The sequence below is a fragment of the Mirounga leonina genome, unplaced genomic scaffold (genome assembly GCF_011800145.1).
Source record: "Mirounga leonina isolate KUSES-001 unplaced genomic scaffold, KU_Mleo_1.0 Mir_154, whole genome shotgun sequence".
Lineage (NCBI taxonomy): Eukaryota > Metazoa > Chordata > Mammalia > Carnivora > Phocidae > Mirounga > Mirounga leonina.
In genome coordinates this window covers 31,076,418-31,091,825 of record NW_023270389.1, presented here as the reverse complement: position 1 = coordinate 31,091,825, position 15,408 = coordinate 31,076,418, and the positions used below count along the sequence as shown (strand labels likewise).

At 36.5% G+C, this 15,408-nt stretch overlaps 1 protein-coding gene across 3 annotated transcripts in view; it reads left to right on the top strand.

Moving 5' to 3' along the window:
• The window catches only part of NEK7 (NIMA related kinase 7), a 165,196-nt gene extending 154,795 nt beyond the window's left edge, over positions 1-10,401 (top strand). For all 3 annotated transcript variants that reach the window (XM_035010389.1, XM_035010390.1, XM_035010391.1), the window contains one exon: positions 7,389-10,401. In XM_035010389.1, coding sequence (XP_034866280.1) covers positions 7,389-7,499 — 111 coding nt within the window. In that variant the 3' untranslated portion in view covers positions 7,500-10,401. The remainder of the gene's footprint in view (positions 1-7,388) is intronic.
• Positions 10,402-15,408: the final 5,007 nt, after the last annotated feature.

The window sequence follows — 15,408 nt, the reverse complement described above, 5'->3', positions numbered from 1 at the left end:
ACAAACAGCAAATCAGCTTTGACACCGTTGATTAAAGCCGAGGCATCTCACCACTGTGTTCATTGGATGGAAGTCAGACCAACCTCTTGAGTATTTGAATAAAGTACCTAAGACGCTAGCTTCTCTACTCCGTGATGGCCACCACATAACTAGTATTTTCTATCGATACCTAGTAACTCATCTCTCTTGATGGGAACTCAGATAATACCTCAGACTAAGTGATATCCCTCTATAGTGGTAATGATTTGAAATTCAACCAGTTAGAAATCATTATGCTTGCAGATCTGTATTAGTCGTAATGAGGAATTCAACCCAAAAGGCCAAGTTAGATAAAAGTAGGCAAGCTCTCAACAATGGGAAATGGAAAAGGCCTTCATTAAAGATCAAATGACTTGGGTCCAGTTCAGATTTCACTATTAATTTTTTTATAGGTTCTTAGGTTTGTTTGTTTTTTTTCCTCTCTAAATTGAGATTGTTAGGACAGATTACAATACTTAAAAATAAAAGGATATGGAAGATTTTGTAAAATGTTAAAACTTATATAAATACAGGATTTTTTTTTTTTAAAGATTTTATTTATTTATTTGAGAGAGAGAGAGTGAGAGACAGAGAGCATGAGAGGGAGGAGGGTCAGAGGGAGAAGCAGACTCCCTGCCGAGCAGGGAGCCCGATGCGGGACTCGATCCTGGGACTCCAGGATCATGACCTGAGCCGAAGGCAGTCGCTTAACCAATTGAGCCACCCAGGCGCCCATAAATACAGGATTTTTTAAAATCCAGAATGATACCTGCCTTTAAGTAAGACTAAATTAACATATGAATATTTAAGAGAACCATACGGTGCAAAATTTTTTTTTTTTTTTAAGATTTTATTTATTTATTTGACAGAGAGAGACACAGCGAGAGAGGGAACACAAGCAGGGGGAGTGGGAGAGGGAGAAGCAGGCTTCCCGCGGAGCAGGGAGCCCGATGCGGGGCTCGATCCCAGGACCCTGTGATCATGACCTGAGCCGAAGGCAGACGCTTAACGACTGAGCCACCCAGGCACCCCCGTACGGTGCAAAATTATGTTCGGTATAGGTAATAACGTTTCACTAAAGCTGTCTCCTTTATCTTCATGATCTTGATATAGGAAGAATCACAAAAATTGTTTAATATATAGAATTCAGTTATTTAGATATAGATACAGAATTAAACCCCAAATTCAGGAATTCACAGTTCCACCCAAATTGTGCTATGTTCATACCTCAAGTGTGATACCTTCAAAACTTAGTGGCCCTGTTGCCCCTGCAAAGTCACTCTTCCTTGTTTGTCACCTACTTCTGTTAGTGGACACAGTATTCTTTCACATTCCCTGGTGAAAACTTCCGATGAACAATATTTCTTGCCTGAAATCATACAGGAACATTATTGAGTGTTCTGCTGGTATTGCTCTCTTTTTGCTCTATTCCAAGAAAATATGGACTGAAGTGCACCTTTAATGACCTCTCCCTCATGGCTTAAGTACTGACTTCCTGTGGCCTATAGCAATAGATTCTAAACTCCTTAAGCCTTTCCTTTACTTAGCCTCAGTTTATCATTCATCCCTGTTGCTTGCTCCCCAGTCATGCAGAAGTACTAGCCATTGCTTCACACATCTCACACTTTCTTTAGCTCAGCACCTTTGTTCAGTCTTTTACCTCTGCTTAGATTCTTCCCTGCCCTTTTATATATCAAAACTGTGTTCATGCTTTGGACCTTCGCTCAGCTGCCACAACCACAAAACCATTCCATTTTCCCTCACTCAGAAGTTACCCATTCATTCTTTCATTTAACATGTCAGTGAGCACTTACTGTTCATATAATATCCATCCTCCAGGTCTTTCAGTTTAATAGGAGAACACAGGTATTAAATGAAGTACAATAAAGTGTTATAAAGGCTTTAATTAAAGCACATGAACACCTGAAACTAATATAATGTTAATGTCAGCTATACCTAAAAAAAAAAGTATGTGAAGGGTATGATGGAGGGCAAATAGAAAATATTGAGTTCTGAGAGCACCTGGATGGCTCAATTGATTAAGCATCTGTCTCATGATCTCAGCTCAGACTTGATCTCAGGGTCAGGAGTTCAAGCCCCAGGTTGGACTCCACACTGGGCATGGAGCCTACTTTATATATATATATTTAAGTTCTGCATGGCGACAGAGTTGTTAAGAAAGGCTTTAGAGAATGAGTAGGTGACAGGCAAGAGAGTAGGGGATTTTGAGGCAGGCTTTATAAGCAGAGAAGCAACATACACAAAGATTCAGGGCATAAAACAGTTCGGTGAGCACAGAACTGAACACTTTGTTATGGTTAGAGTGTAGAGTGGGGCTGGAGGGAGGAGGGGTTTGGGGCTAAATACGAGGCTGGAAAGGTAAGCAAGAGCCAGATGTTAGAAGCCCATAATAAACCATGCTAATGGTTAGACTTTGTAGAGGGCAGTGGGGAGGCATTGAAATCTTTAATGTTGAAGTGTGGTCAGCTTGGTGTTTACAGGCAGTGCTAGGGAGATTGGAAGAAACTGGAGGTAAAACTGTCAGTGGGAAGATTATCCCTTGAGTGTAAGCAGTGGAGCCTAAGGCAAGAAGAAATACAGTCAGGAAACAGTAAGTCTTGGTTGGTGATTGTTGGGCCAGGGGGAGGAAGTATGAGGAAGTGTCTCCTATGAATTTCAGATTTCTGACTTGAGAAATTGGAGGCACTGCCAAGATAGAACTGGTTTGGGGAGGAAAATAATAAGATCTCAGTTCCGAACATGTTTAATATGAGGTATTCTTAGATAGATATGCTCAGAAGCCAGGCAGAAATATGTGATTAGAGCCCATGAAGAGGTCTGGCCTGAAGATACATATGTGTGTGTGTTCCTCAGCATGTTGTGTTGGTGGTTATTAAAACCATGGGAGTAAGTAAAGTTGTGTAGGATAGAAAGGTGTAGAGAGAGAAGATAAAAGAGGTAAGGAAAGAAATGAACCTCAGAGCACACTGACAATAGAGGGACTGCCAGAGGAAGCTAAACCTACAAAGGAAGGAAAAGTCAGAGAAATGAGAGGAGAACCAATATGGAGTCTTGGAGCCAGAGGAGGAGGCAACTCCCAGCAAGGCTGTGATCAGAAGCATCAGCCAGGCAGAAAGGGTGAGTAAGCGGTAGACAGAAAAGAGTTTGTTAGATTTAGCAAATTGGAAATGCTGCTAACCTTTGCCAGAGTGATTTCAGTGAAGTACTCTTGGGGGTGGAGGAGATGAAAAAGTGATTATAGTTGGCTTAAATAAGTAGATTAAGGAAGTTGATATAGTAAGGATAGTGGGTTGTTTTTTTTTTTTCCACCCCGAAGACATTTGGCTGTAGAGCAAATACATTAGATGGGGCAGTGGTGAGGAAGAGAAACTTGACTATACTTATAGACTATGATGAAGAAATCAGCAAATGAGGAGAGGTTGAAAATATGGAAGAGTAATAATAGAATTATTATTACTGTACTCATTAAATATTCATAGCAAACTATATTTCAGGTACTGATGTATAATGGTGTATAATGTATAATTTCTTGGAAGAGATCCCAGTGATAGAATTGAGAGTAGTAGGAAAACAATATTCTTCTGATGCTAGAACAGAGATGATATGGATCAGGTATTGATAGGTTAGGTTGAGATACTGAGGAAAGCTTAAACCTAACTATTGATTTTTCTCTGTGAAGTAGGAGGTGAAAAAGAATTGAGGGCGTGACTACAGATTAGTGAAGGTTGAAATTAGCCATTGTGGGAAATGGAGTTTATCAGGCAAAACATTTGGATTACAGAACAGCTTTTACGGTCTAACTGCTGTTGGAACCATGAATCTGGTGACTCCAGACAATATGGAGTCTGCAATTTTCTCCAGCAGTCCTTCACATCCTGGTAGAGAAGCAAACAAGCAAAACAATTGTCAGGGTTGATATTGTGAAAAGACAAAGGATTATTAATGGTGCTGCCAAAGAAGTGGCTAAAGGATTGTGCTATGAGGTCTAGCCTGGAAATGAATGACGTAAATCCAGAGGCAGATGATTGACGAGGAGGAAAGGTATTGGAAATGGTCTCAAATCAAAGCACAACCATACTGGGAGACAGGTGTGAGCCCTGGAAGGACAGGAGCTTGTGCCCACATTTCTTACATGACATAGGACATTGTAAGACTTAGGCTGTGCCCCTGGGAGGCAGAGACTAAAATGGAATGAAAGTGAAGATTAAGGCCAGGTCATCAAGAAGTTTGTTTCGGATAGAGGATCCACATGGGCGTCACAGTGACCAAAGATGTGGTTGTTGTACTTGGGATGAAGAATGCTGTTAGCTGGATGTCCTCAGTGAATGAGATGGAACAACTCGGAGTTAGGTAGATGGAAGGAAAAAGAGGAAAGTAATGATTGTCTCTTCTGGGCGGCCATCTACAGTCTTTTTGCCTCTAACTATCTCACAAATACCTCTTGAGATACCTATCACTTTGTGGTTTATAATAGAATTAGTTATATGATTTCCTCAGTTTCCCTCAGTCTCACATTTGCTTCTTTGCCAGTCCTTCTCCCCCCACTAGATTGTAAGCTGTCCAAAGGCAGGTGCCATGTAGATTTCATTTACTGCTTTATCCTTACTACCATTATAATAAAGTGTCTGGCACATAATAAATGCTCAATAAGATTTTATTGAATGAATGAATGAATGAATGAATGAATGAATGGAAAAGGGAGAGGTAGAAAGGAAATAGGGTCAGATTGTCAGGAAGGAAAATGAGTCATTCTCTCACATCCCATCCTGGACAATAGTCCTTCCTTTCTGGGCTGGTTCTTTACCCTGATTTACCCTCAGTGTCCTCAGATGCCAGCATAGTGCTCTACTCTAGATGAGTGAGAATCGCTACTCAAGCATATTTTAATTTTAAAGGATCTTATTTTCATAGTTTATTAATTTGCTTATTAGATAATTTAGGAAAAAATTTATCAACAGATTGATTCACAAATATACTGAGGTATACATATTTTATATCGTATATGATTTTATACTATGTGACTTGTTAGAAACTTCTCTGGAAAAGATAAATCTTTATGACACAATGAACTACACTTCGGATGGAGATCGAACCACATAAGAAAGAGGAAAAGCAAAGGCGGTATTGCTCTGGCTCTGTCTTCTGTAGCGTTTCTGACTCTCCTGTCAGTCCTTAGGAAGACTGTCCTGAAGGAGGGGTAATAAAGCAGAGGCTCAGGTGCCATCCCCACTCCCTCCCCATTTACTGTATTCTTTACTACACCTAGTTCTCATCTTCCACTTTGGAGAATCAGAGAATCTTTGTCCTCTTCAACTAAATTTATATCCAGCTATCTTTAATCTTGGGCACTTTCTTTTTTTTTTTTAATTTTATTTATTTTATTCTTTTTAAGAGTTTGTTTATTTATTTGACAGAGACACAGCGAGAGAGGGAACACAAGCGGGGGTGGGGGGGGAGGGAGAAGCAGGCTTCCCGCTGAGCAGGGAACCCGATGCGGGGCTCCATGCGGGGCTCGATGCAGGGCTCGATCCCAGGACCCAGGGACCATAACCTGAGCTGAAGGCAGACGCTTAACTACTGAGCCACCCAGGCGCCCCTCTTGGGCACTTTCTTTTCTGGGCAGGAGAACTTGAGGACCCTTTGCTACAGTAGGTTGGAAGTTTCACCCAATTCTGACCTAGTAGGCTGGAAAGATGAGGCTTCTGGACCGGTTTGAAGGATGTGGTAGTTCTATTCAGTCAAAAATTGCCATTACATCTATGTGTATTCTGGTTAAATAGAATGAATTTTTGTACCACAGTTATCTTTTTCTGTCATCTTTTCTGCTTCTTTTGTCATTTTTATCTCTAAACAAAATATCTGACAACTAGGTGACCTGTTAGAATACATTATCTTTTTAAATACAAGTATCATTATAAATGCTTTTCCTTCTGTTTTCTGTATTGTGTATAATTGAATGTATTTGTTTTTATTTTAATGGGTAAAATGCCAACCTCTTTCTGATTTAAATTTCTCTTAGATCGCCATAATAAAATGCCTTGTGTATTGTTGTGCCCCTTAAGGATGTTTAATGCTGTTGTCTGCTGCATTGCAAGGAATATTAATTGAAATCCTCAGACCCTCTCAGTGGGTATAATATTACCATTAACATTTACTACATGCTAATAACTGGCCAGAAAGAATTAATGCAAGTTTTCAAAATATCTAAATTATTCCTCAAGACATGCATACAAAGCCAAAGAATCTGGCTCTTCCTCTTTATTTGGCTTATCATCTGTGAAAGACCACATACAGTGTTACGAAGACACATAGTGTCATAAACTGATGGCAGTTGGAATTGAAAATGAAGTTCCATATACTTCTACTCAGTGGCTCTAGGACTAGATGGAAGGATTTTTTCTTTTTTAATTTATTGAAGTGTGCTTATTTCCTGTAATATAAATAAGTAAACTTCAGCTCTTTCATCTATAAAGTGAAGATGCTAATACTGCTTTATGCAGTTGAGTATTAGAATACTATTTGTAATTTACCTTGCTTATAATTTATTATTCTAAGTTTAGAAGAGTGCTTTTTCTTTAATATGAAACTAATAAAAACGTATTTATATAAAATGGTTTATGATAAGTGCATATGATAGCTAACCTACCCAATGCCTCATATAAACTTAGATCTATAGATATAGTGTATATAATTATGAAAATTTAAACTTACAATCAAGGCTAATGTAGTACATTCTAGATCAAATAAATATGTATAATATATCTACAGTTAATTTAGAGCCTTAGAGTTAAAAACCTGTTGTCCTTCATGACTACTGTCTTCTGATAAACTTCTTTGAAAAATAGTAAAATCATTTTAAAGCCTCTGATTGTAGACACTACCTTTTGCTTGACATTAATACCCGACCAATGACTATACATACTTCTTAGACTTTTCAACTAATTGTAAAATCATTGACAGCAGTCATATATATTCTTTTTTTTTTAAAGTTTTTTCATTCTAATTCTAGTATAGTTAACATACAATGTTATATTAGTTTCAGGTGTACAATGTAGTGATTCAACAATTCTGTACCTTACTCAGTGCTCATCATAAGTGCACTCCTTAATCCCCCTCACCGATTTTGCCCATCCCCCACCAGCCTCCCCATCAGTATTCTCTGTAGTTAAGAGTTTGTTTCTTGATTTGTCTTTTCTTCCCCTCTGCTCATCTGTTTTGATTCCCAAATTCCACATAGGGGTATTTAGTCACAAAATGTACTTTCCTTGTAAATCTGTATCTAGTCAGAATATTTTTAATGACTAACTGAAATGGTTTTTTAAAGCATTTTGTATTTTCTTTCTCTGTAGCTACGACAGTTAGTGAATATGTGCATCAACCCAGATCCAGAGAAGCGACCAGACATCACCTATGTTTATGACGTAGCCAAGAGGATGCACGCGTGCACCGCAAGCAGCTAAATAGGTGGAAGATCATGAAGAACCTAACCAAAATAATTTAAAGTATTTTTGTGCAAATCATACCTCCCCGTTTTTGTCTGGGTGTTAAGATGAATCTTTCAGAGCTAATGTGCTTTGAATCCTTAACCAGTTTTCATATAAGCTTCATTTTGTACCAGTTTAAGTCGCCTTCTTGCAAACCCCAAATGACTTTGGATAGTCAGATTGCATGTTAGGAGAGTAAATGAAACTTAATGGTTTTTAATGGCTAAAGGTTTTTAGAATTATTTAGATTTTTTTTTTTGCTGATAAATTGTGTTCAGATAGACTCTCAGTGCCAAATATTGAAGGTGCAGCTTGGCACTCATCAAGATAGACTTGTAACCTGAGGAAAAGTATCTGAACATGTGACTTGTTTGCTTTTTCATCATTTATGGACATTTGAGATTAACACAATTGTGAACTTTTGTGATTATTTTATTTTTAAGAGTTTGAAGTATGTGTTTTAGTTCTTAGCATTGTAGCTTTCAAATGTAATTCTTAAGGTAAATGTAGACATAAACTATTTGAGAAACACTTAAAATTCTTAGCTTTTACATTCAAAATGCAACTCTTAAATGTGAAAAAATTGGGGGACAAAATGTGAGTCAGACACTGAAGAGTTCTTTGCTTTGTTTTGTCTTGTTTTAATATCTCTGATAGTCTCTTTGCATTATAGTGGTATAAATGAATCCATTTAAAAAGTGGTTAAGGATTTGTTTGGCTGGTGTGATAGTAATTTTGAAAGTTGCACATTGCCTGAGGTTTTTTTGTGTGTGTTTTTATTATTGTTTGTACTTTTGAAAAATCTTTGAATAATCTTGTAGTACTATATTTCAAGTTCTTTATAAATTTAAATTCTCTCTTCATAATTGCACACTATTGTGTAAGCATGTTTTTATTCATAGATTTTATTGAAGTTCTGATTGGTCCCCTTCAGAAATTTTTTTGTATTCTTCAAGTTACTTTCCTATTTATATTGTATGTGCATTTTATCCATTATGTTTCAGATTTTCTGAGAACATAGTACCCTTTAAAAAATATTTAGTATACCAACACTTATCCTGGATTAAAAACATTTTTTTTTTAACTTTTTAAAATTTGGGCCACCCTGTATGCGTGTATTTTGTCTTGTTAGAGAGAAGAAAGGATGTGTGTTGCACTGTACCTGTGAATGTTGACACAGTTTCAATGCATTTGACAAGGTTGTAACTTGAGAATATGTTTAAAGCAATGGGAACTGGCCATGACCACAGCCAGAATTTTTATAAGATTAACATTTCTATTGAGAAGCTTTTAAGCAAAGTACTGTATTCATGCATGAAGATGACAGAGATGGTAACGCTTCATTTAGTTTAAGGAAATAGGCCGAGTTTAGTAAATGCTGTGGTGGAGACGTTTTCCCTGAATGCCTTCATGTTAGTGGTGACCAGTTCTTCACAGAATTGTGAAAGCCAAAAGGCTGAGTGGCAGTCACCGTTCAAGGACACCACGCCACTCTATAAAACCCTGGGATGGATAATCCTGCCGACGTGAAAGCCTCATGTTTGGAGAATACCTACCTTTAGCTGATGTAACTGCTGGTTTTGTCTTCTCATATAAGTATTTTTCTTACACTCATTTGAGTACTTTCAAGTCATTTGTAAAACTTTATAAGGGCAAAAGCATAAACTTTTTTTTCTTCCAGAATGTAATCAGTTATGGTATCTGAAGGGTAATTTTTTCTTGGGATAGACAGAGGGCACCTGGGTGGAGGGCCAGATACATTGTTTTTACCAGATTCCAGTTACTTACAGCTTTTACGCTGAGCACCCATAGATTTGTCTCCAGAAGTATGAGCAAGTAGAATTGTTCTTGTTGACCGTTAGTGTCATATGTTCATCTTATTATAGTATAATTGAGAGGAAATTGTTCTGTAGTTGGAACAGATAATCTCCCTTTTTCTTGCAATCTTTAAAACTACATGAATCTAAAATTCATTTGCTTAACCCCTCACAGTGACTTTTAAGCAAAGATTTAAGCTTTTCTTTTCAGTGAATCTCTCTGCTAGAAGGAAATAGCTGGGAAGAATTTAATGATCAGGGAAATCCATTATTATTTTCTACATGTGGAAACTTTTTGTTTTGGATATTGTATCTTTTTCCTATCTAAGTGTTCATATTTTTTCCTGAGGAAACCACTGTGTAAACAACAAATTTTAATTTTGAATGAGATCATTTCAAAGAATTATGAAGATGATTAGAAGTTTTAATTTTTTGTAATCACCTATGAAATATTCTCTCTATATTTCTGTTTATAAGCAAATTTTGTACTGATTAAGTAAAACATTTGAATTGAATTAGGAAACAGTAAAATGAAAGGTACATGTGCTTCTAAACCTTATTTAGACATTGGTACCAGTTCCCCAGAAGAAAATGTGGGGTAACTTTGTTTTGTGTGCTTAGGTTTAGGAATGGTGGATGAAGGGTATTCCTATATAAATAAAGTGCTCAACAATGTGCAATGATTGTAAATTTAGTAAGATATTACAGCCATTTCATGAATGCTTTACCATTTCACATAGTACCTATTACAAAACACCTTTCTTGGATCAATATACTTCAGGTGTTGCTGTTAACATTTACATGATATTTATTTTAACCAAAATGTTATTCATATTAAGTGTTTTTTCTTTAAAATGAATGTATTGTTATAACCCACAAATGCGTAATTATCCTATGCCTCATATTTCAATAGTACTGTAATATGGACTTCTTTTGTGAAATACTTTTATTTTGTTATGCTTCAGATACACATACTAAAAAGATTCTGTTGTTAGCTTTGAAAATTGTATAATACCCTAATATAAATAAAAATATAAAATTAAAAAATGGGTACAATAAAATTTTTATGTATCTGTGATTTCCCCCCCCCCCCAAAGTCGGCCGTTGTTTATTTCACTTAACATTTAACCTACAGAAGAACAGTTCTTGTTCATTTCCATGACTTTACCATTTTGGGAGAGGCCTAAGAATTGAAAGAGTTGAGGGTGATAATGGAGCTCTGACAGATGCTAAGTAGTTTAATAAATATGCATTAAACTAAGGTACCTCTTCACATGTTCCTGCTCTTCTTCAGCACATGATTTTGTCTTTGAATAAGAAAAGTTTTCTCAAATTATAAAATTATAAGTCCAAAATTTAGGCAATAGATTCCATTCCTGTCACCGTAATATGCTGCTAACAATATTAGAAATAGTTTGAATGCTCTTTTCACATAAAAAGTGAAAATTACTTTCTACAGCTGGAAATGTTGAGGCTAAAAGATCTTTAGGGGTAAAATCCTCCAGGCTGATGGTAGAATGATGGGTTACCTTTCACATCAGGATCACATTCCAAATAGACTGTGGTGAAGAAAAGCTAATTTTGTAACCTGTGATTTGTATGAAAGAACCTTTAGTCTGACTGTGTGTATGCGCGCACACACACACGCATAGAGAATAGTAAATTTTAGCCACAAGAAAGTGACTAGTCGGGGCGCCTGGGTGGCTCAGTTGGTTAAGCGACTGCCTTCGGCTCAGGTCATGATCCTGGAGTCCCCGAATCGAGTCCCGCATCGGGCTCCCTGCTCAGCAGGGAGTCTGCTTCTCCCTCTCCCACTCCCCCTGCTTGTGTTCCCTCTCTAGCTGTCTCTCTCTCTGTCAAATAAATAAGTAAAATCTTTAAAAAAAAAAAAAAAGGTAAATTATTTTCACCGTGTTACAATGCATAAACATAATCTTTTCCACTCCTTTCTAGAAGCATAATCCTATGGATAAATTATTTAATTTCTCTAGAAATTCCTAACTCTAAAGAGAATTACAATACCTTTTATAAAGGACTGAATGTGATGCCCGGTACCAAGTGGGTGCTTGTTCAACAGAACTATTACAGTGTAGTGTTGTAGTGTAGAAAAGAACACACGTATGTCTTCTCTGGCTCTAGCTTCATCTATTTTTGCTTTGTTCTCTCCATTCTAGCGCCACTGCATGGTTTCTTAAAGATCCCGAGCTCTTTCTCACCTTAGGGCCAATATAATTGCTTAAATAACTCTCCCATTTAGAAAAGAAAAAAAAAAAAATCCTATCAATCTTTCATGACTGACATTAAATGTACTTTTTCAGGAGCCACACAGACCACATCCTGTACTTTTCCTTTTGGCACTTAACCCAACTGTATGTAGCCAAATGATTACTTGTGTGATTCTTTGTTTACTTTTGATCTCCCTACTAGAACCTAAACTCTAGATGGACAAGTACTTGCTGTGTTGTTTAATGTGATGCCAACACTTAACACAATGCCCTATTGGTAGTCACTCAACTTATTTTTGTTGAATTAATAAATGGACATTTTAATGCTGTAAGTGGAGTTGAGCACTTCAGGGGGACTGTGCAGAGATGCAAAACCAGCAGAAATCAGGAGAGGCGAGGGCAAGTAAGGGGGTAAGAGAAGCAAACACAAGCTAAACTAGAAGAAAAATTTTAAGTTACAAGTTGCCATAAATGACAAAATTGAAGGTAATAGGGATTGACACCTGGCTCCTGGACTTCCTGAGGAGGTCATGGTGATACAGGTTCAGTAGGAGACTGGAGTGGAAAACAAATTCGGGTAAAAATAGGAATGATGATGGCAGATGAAGGAAAAATAGAAGGTAACCAGAAGGAGTCATAGCTCAAGTTTTAAGATAAAGTGAACTTAAAATGGTTTGAAGATTAGGAGAGGTAGCATGTGGAGAAGAAACTGAAGGGACAGGGAGTATATATGATAAGAAAGAGAGGATTTATCCACTAAGCCCACAAATGTTTACCATGTATCCTCATAATATTAGATCCTATATACAGTCTTGAGCAAAATGTTTCTTGTTTTCATGGATTTAAAATCAAGTCAGGGAGAAACACATCTACAGAAATAGAAATATATAAATGCAAATTGTTACGGGTGCTATGGAGGAAAAGAGATACTGAGGAGAGGACATTCAAGTAAAATGACCTAAAGGATGAAAAGGAGTCAGCCAAAGAACAAACAAGGGGAAGAGCCTGCTGGCCTGTGGGAAGTTAGCTGGGCTTTCTGAGAAGCAACAGATGAGAGTGGGTGAGTTGGGATGGAGTAATACAAGGTAGATTTAGAGATGTATATTTTCTCTGTATTTGCAATAATCAGTAATGGATAATATAAAGTAATAGTAATGTAATCAGTAATATAAAAATTTATATTAGGAATTATAAAATACTTAGAAATAATTGAGCAAGAAACACACAGAATATACATGAAGGAAATTATAAAATCTCGTTGAAGAACACAAAGCAAATACTGAACAAATGGAAAAAGAGGCTGTGTTCCAGATGGGAAGTTTCATATAAAAATCAAGTACTCTATAATATTAGGAATGTAGTGTCTATTTGAATCTCACATGTTTTGGAACCAGATAAAATGATGTCAAAGTGCATATGGAAAAATAAATCTATAAAAATAGTCAAGAACATTAAAAAAAAATATGCTGCTCTTGACTTATCAAGTATTAAAACTTACCATAAAGGTACTTTAATTAAGCAGTATTAAGAGGAACAAGGGAATAGAATGGTGGAACAAAATAAGATCAAATACACAAAGAAGTATTATGTGAACTTGATATATGAAAGAGAAAAGGTTGGCTAAGCGACTGACTCTTAATTTCGTCTCGGGTCACAATCTCAGGGTACTGGGATTGAGCCCTCCATCGGGCTCCTTGCTCAGCGGGGTGTCTGCTTGAGATTCTCTTCTTCTCTCTCTGCCTTTCCTCTGGTGTGCATGCTCTCTGTCTCGTCTCTCTCTCTAAAATAAATCTTTAAAAACAAACTATAAGGTGTATATGTTTGTGTACATTTATTTGAACATGGAGAAAGGTGAGGAAGAACACAAACTAAGCTAACTTTGGTTACCGTATGAGTGTGGACAACAAAGACAGTTCAGCCAATATAGTTAAGTTCTTATACCTCTTTATATTTTTCTTTTGTTCAGTACAAAAGCATGGACATTTTTTCCTACTTAAAATAACTTTTACTTTATGTTGAGTCTATACCTCTATTTTTTAACTTTTAATTTGCAAATAATTTCAAACTTACAAAAAAATTGCAAGATTAGTACAAATTTAGAATTCTTCACCCAGATTTCTCAGATATTAATATTTTGCCACAATTGCTTTATAGTTTCTTTTTAAATCTCTATATAGATTTTTTTCTGAGCCAACTGAAAGTTGCAAACATGATGCCTATTGCCCCCAAATATTTGTCGCTTTCCTAAAAAAGACCCTCTCCTATATAATCACAGTACAACCATAATAATCAGGAAAGCAATACTCATTACTATTATCTAACCTACAAATCACATTCAAATTTCAAACAATTGCTCTCTATAGCAGAATTTATTTTTTTAATATTCATCCAGGATCTAAGCAGTAAGTGTTGCATTTAGTTGTCATGCCTCTGTAGTCACCTTCAGTAAGAACAGTTCCTCAGTCTGTTCTTTATCTTTCATAACCTTGGCATTTTTTAAAAGTACAAACCAGTTATTTTGTCGAATGACCTTCAATACGGGTTTGCCTGATGTTTTCTCATGAAATGGAGTATTACTGAAACAAGGCCGAGTTTATCTGCATACAACATGACAGGAAGCAAGAATGCCAATTTTTCCATTACTGTTGGTGCAAACTTTCATCACTTAAGTTGGTGACCTTAATTATAAAGTTATTGTTTTTTCCTTTGTAATTAATAGTGTGTACAGAATAAATGTCTCTGCTGTTTTGCCTAAAGATGGGATGAAGTACCTGGCAGAGAGGCACTTAATACTTTTTCAATAGATAAATGTATGAATGCATGACATATTGAAAGCTTCTGCCAGTCAAATTTGCCTAGTTAACAATGCATAAGGAATATATATTATTGGCCAATGTTTATATTTTTCTTTATCATTTACTTACATATCCTCAACAGCCTGAAATGTATGTTGCAATACCTCAATCATCATGCATGTATTTGATGCTATTGACGATTTAAACAATGCATTTTTTAATTTTTTATTTCTTATTTTTTAAAAGATTTATTAGAGAGAGAGAGAGAGCGCATGCCAATGAGTGGGCGGAGGGACAGAGGGAGAGAGGGGGAGAAGCAGACTCCCCACCTAGTGCAGAGTCTGATGTGTGGCTTGGTCTCACGACCCAGAGATCATGATTGGAGAGGAAATCAGAGTCGAAAGCTTAACTGAGCCACGCAGGCATGTCATAATGCATTTTTTTAACAAAAATGGAGTAAATTGAGAAATCAGGAGACATTTCTCCATTTTAATGGTTATATGAGTCCTGGATCCAGAAAAATAAAATTCATTTCTTATATACCTTGCTCTTATCAAGTATTAAAAATGAGGCTGAAATCAAATCCTTGTTTTATGCAACCTTTCCTGATATTCCTAACCATTGGCATATACTCTGTTAACACACCGTGTTTCTCTTTTATAGCATGTGCCACTCTTATAATGAAATATTCTGTCATTATTTTGAGTCTGCTTTTCATGCAAAGTTATAAGCTCCCTAATTAGCTGAGGCAATGTCTGTCATGATTATTGCTACATCCTCAGTGCTTAGCAAAACACCTAGAACATAGTAAGTACCCAATAAATACTCGTGGAATGAATATTTACATACATGGACTCATTTATATGTATTTTTTTTAAATATTCCAGCAAGTTTGATGTCATTGCCCCCATTTAGCAGTTGAGAAAACTGAGGCCCTGACAAGATAAAGGGTTTTGCCAAGGTCACTGAATCAGATTTTATTTTAGTTCTGCTCAAAGTCTCATGTTGTCATGTTGACAAAAATCTGCAAAATCCAGAGTTGCATGAA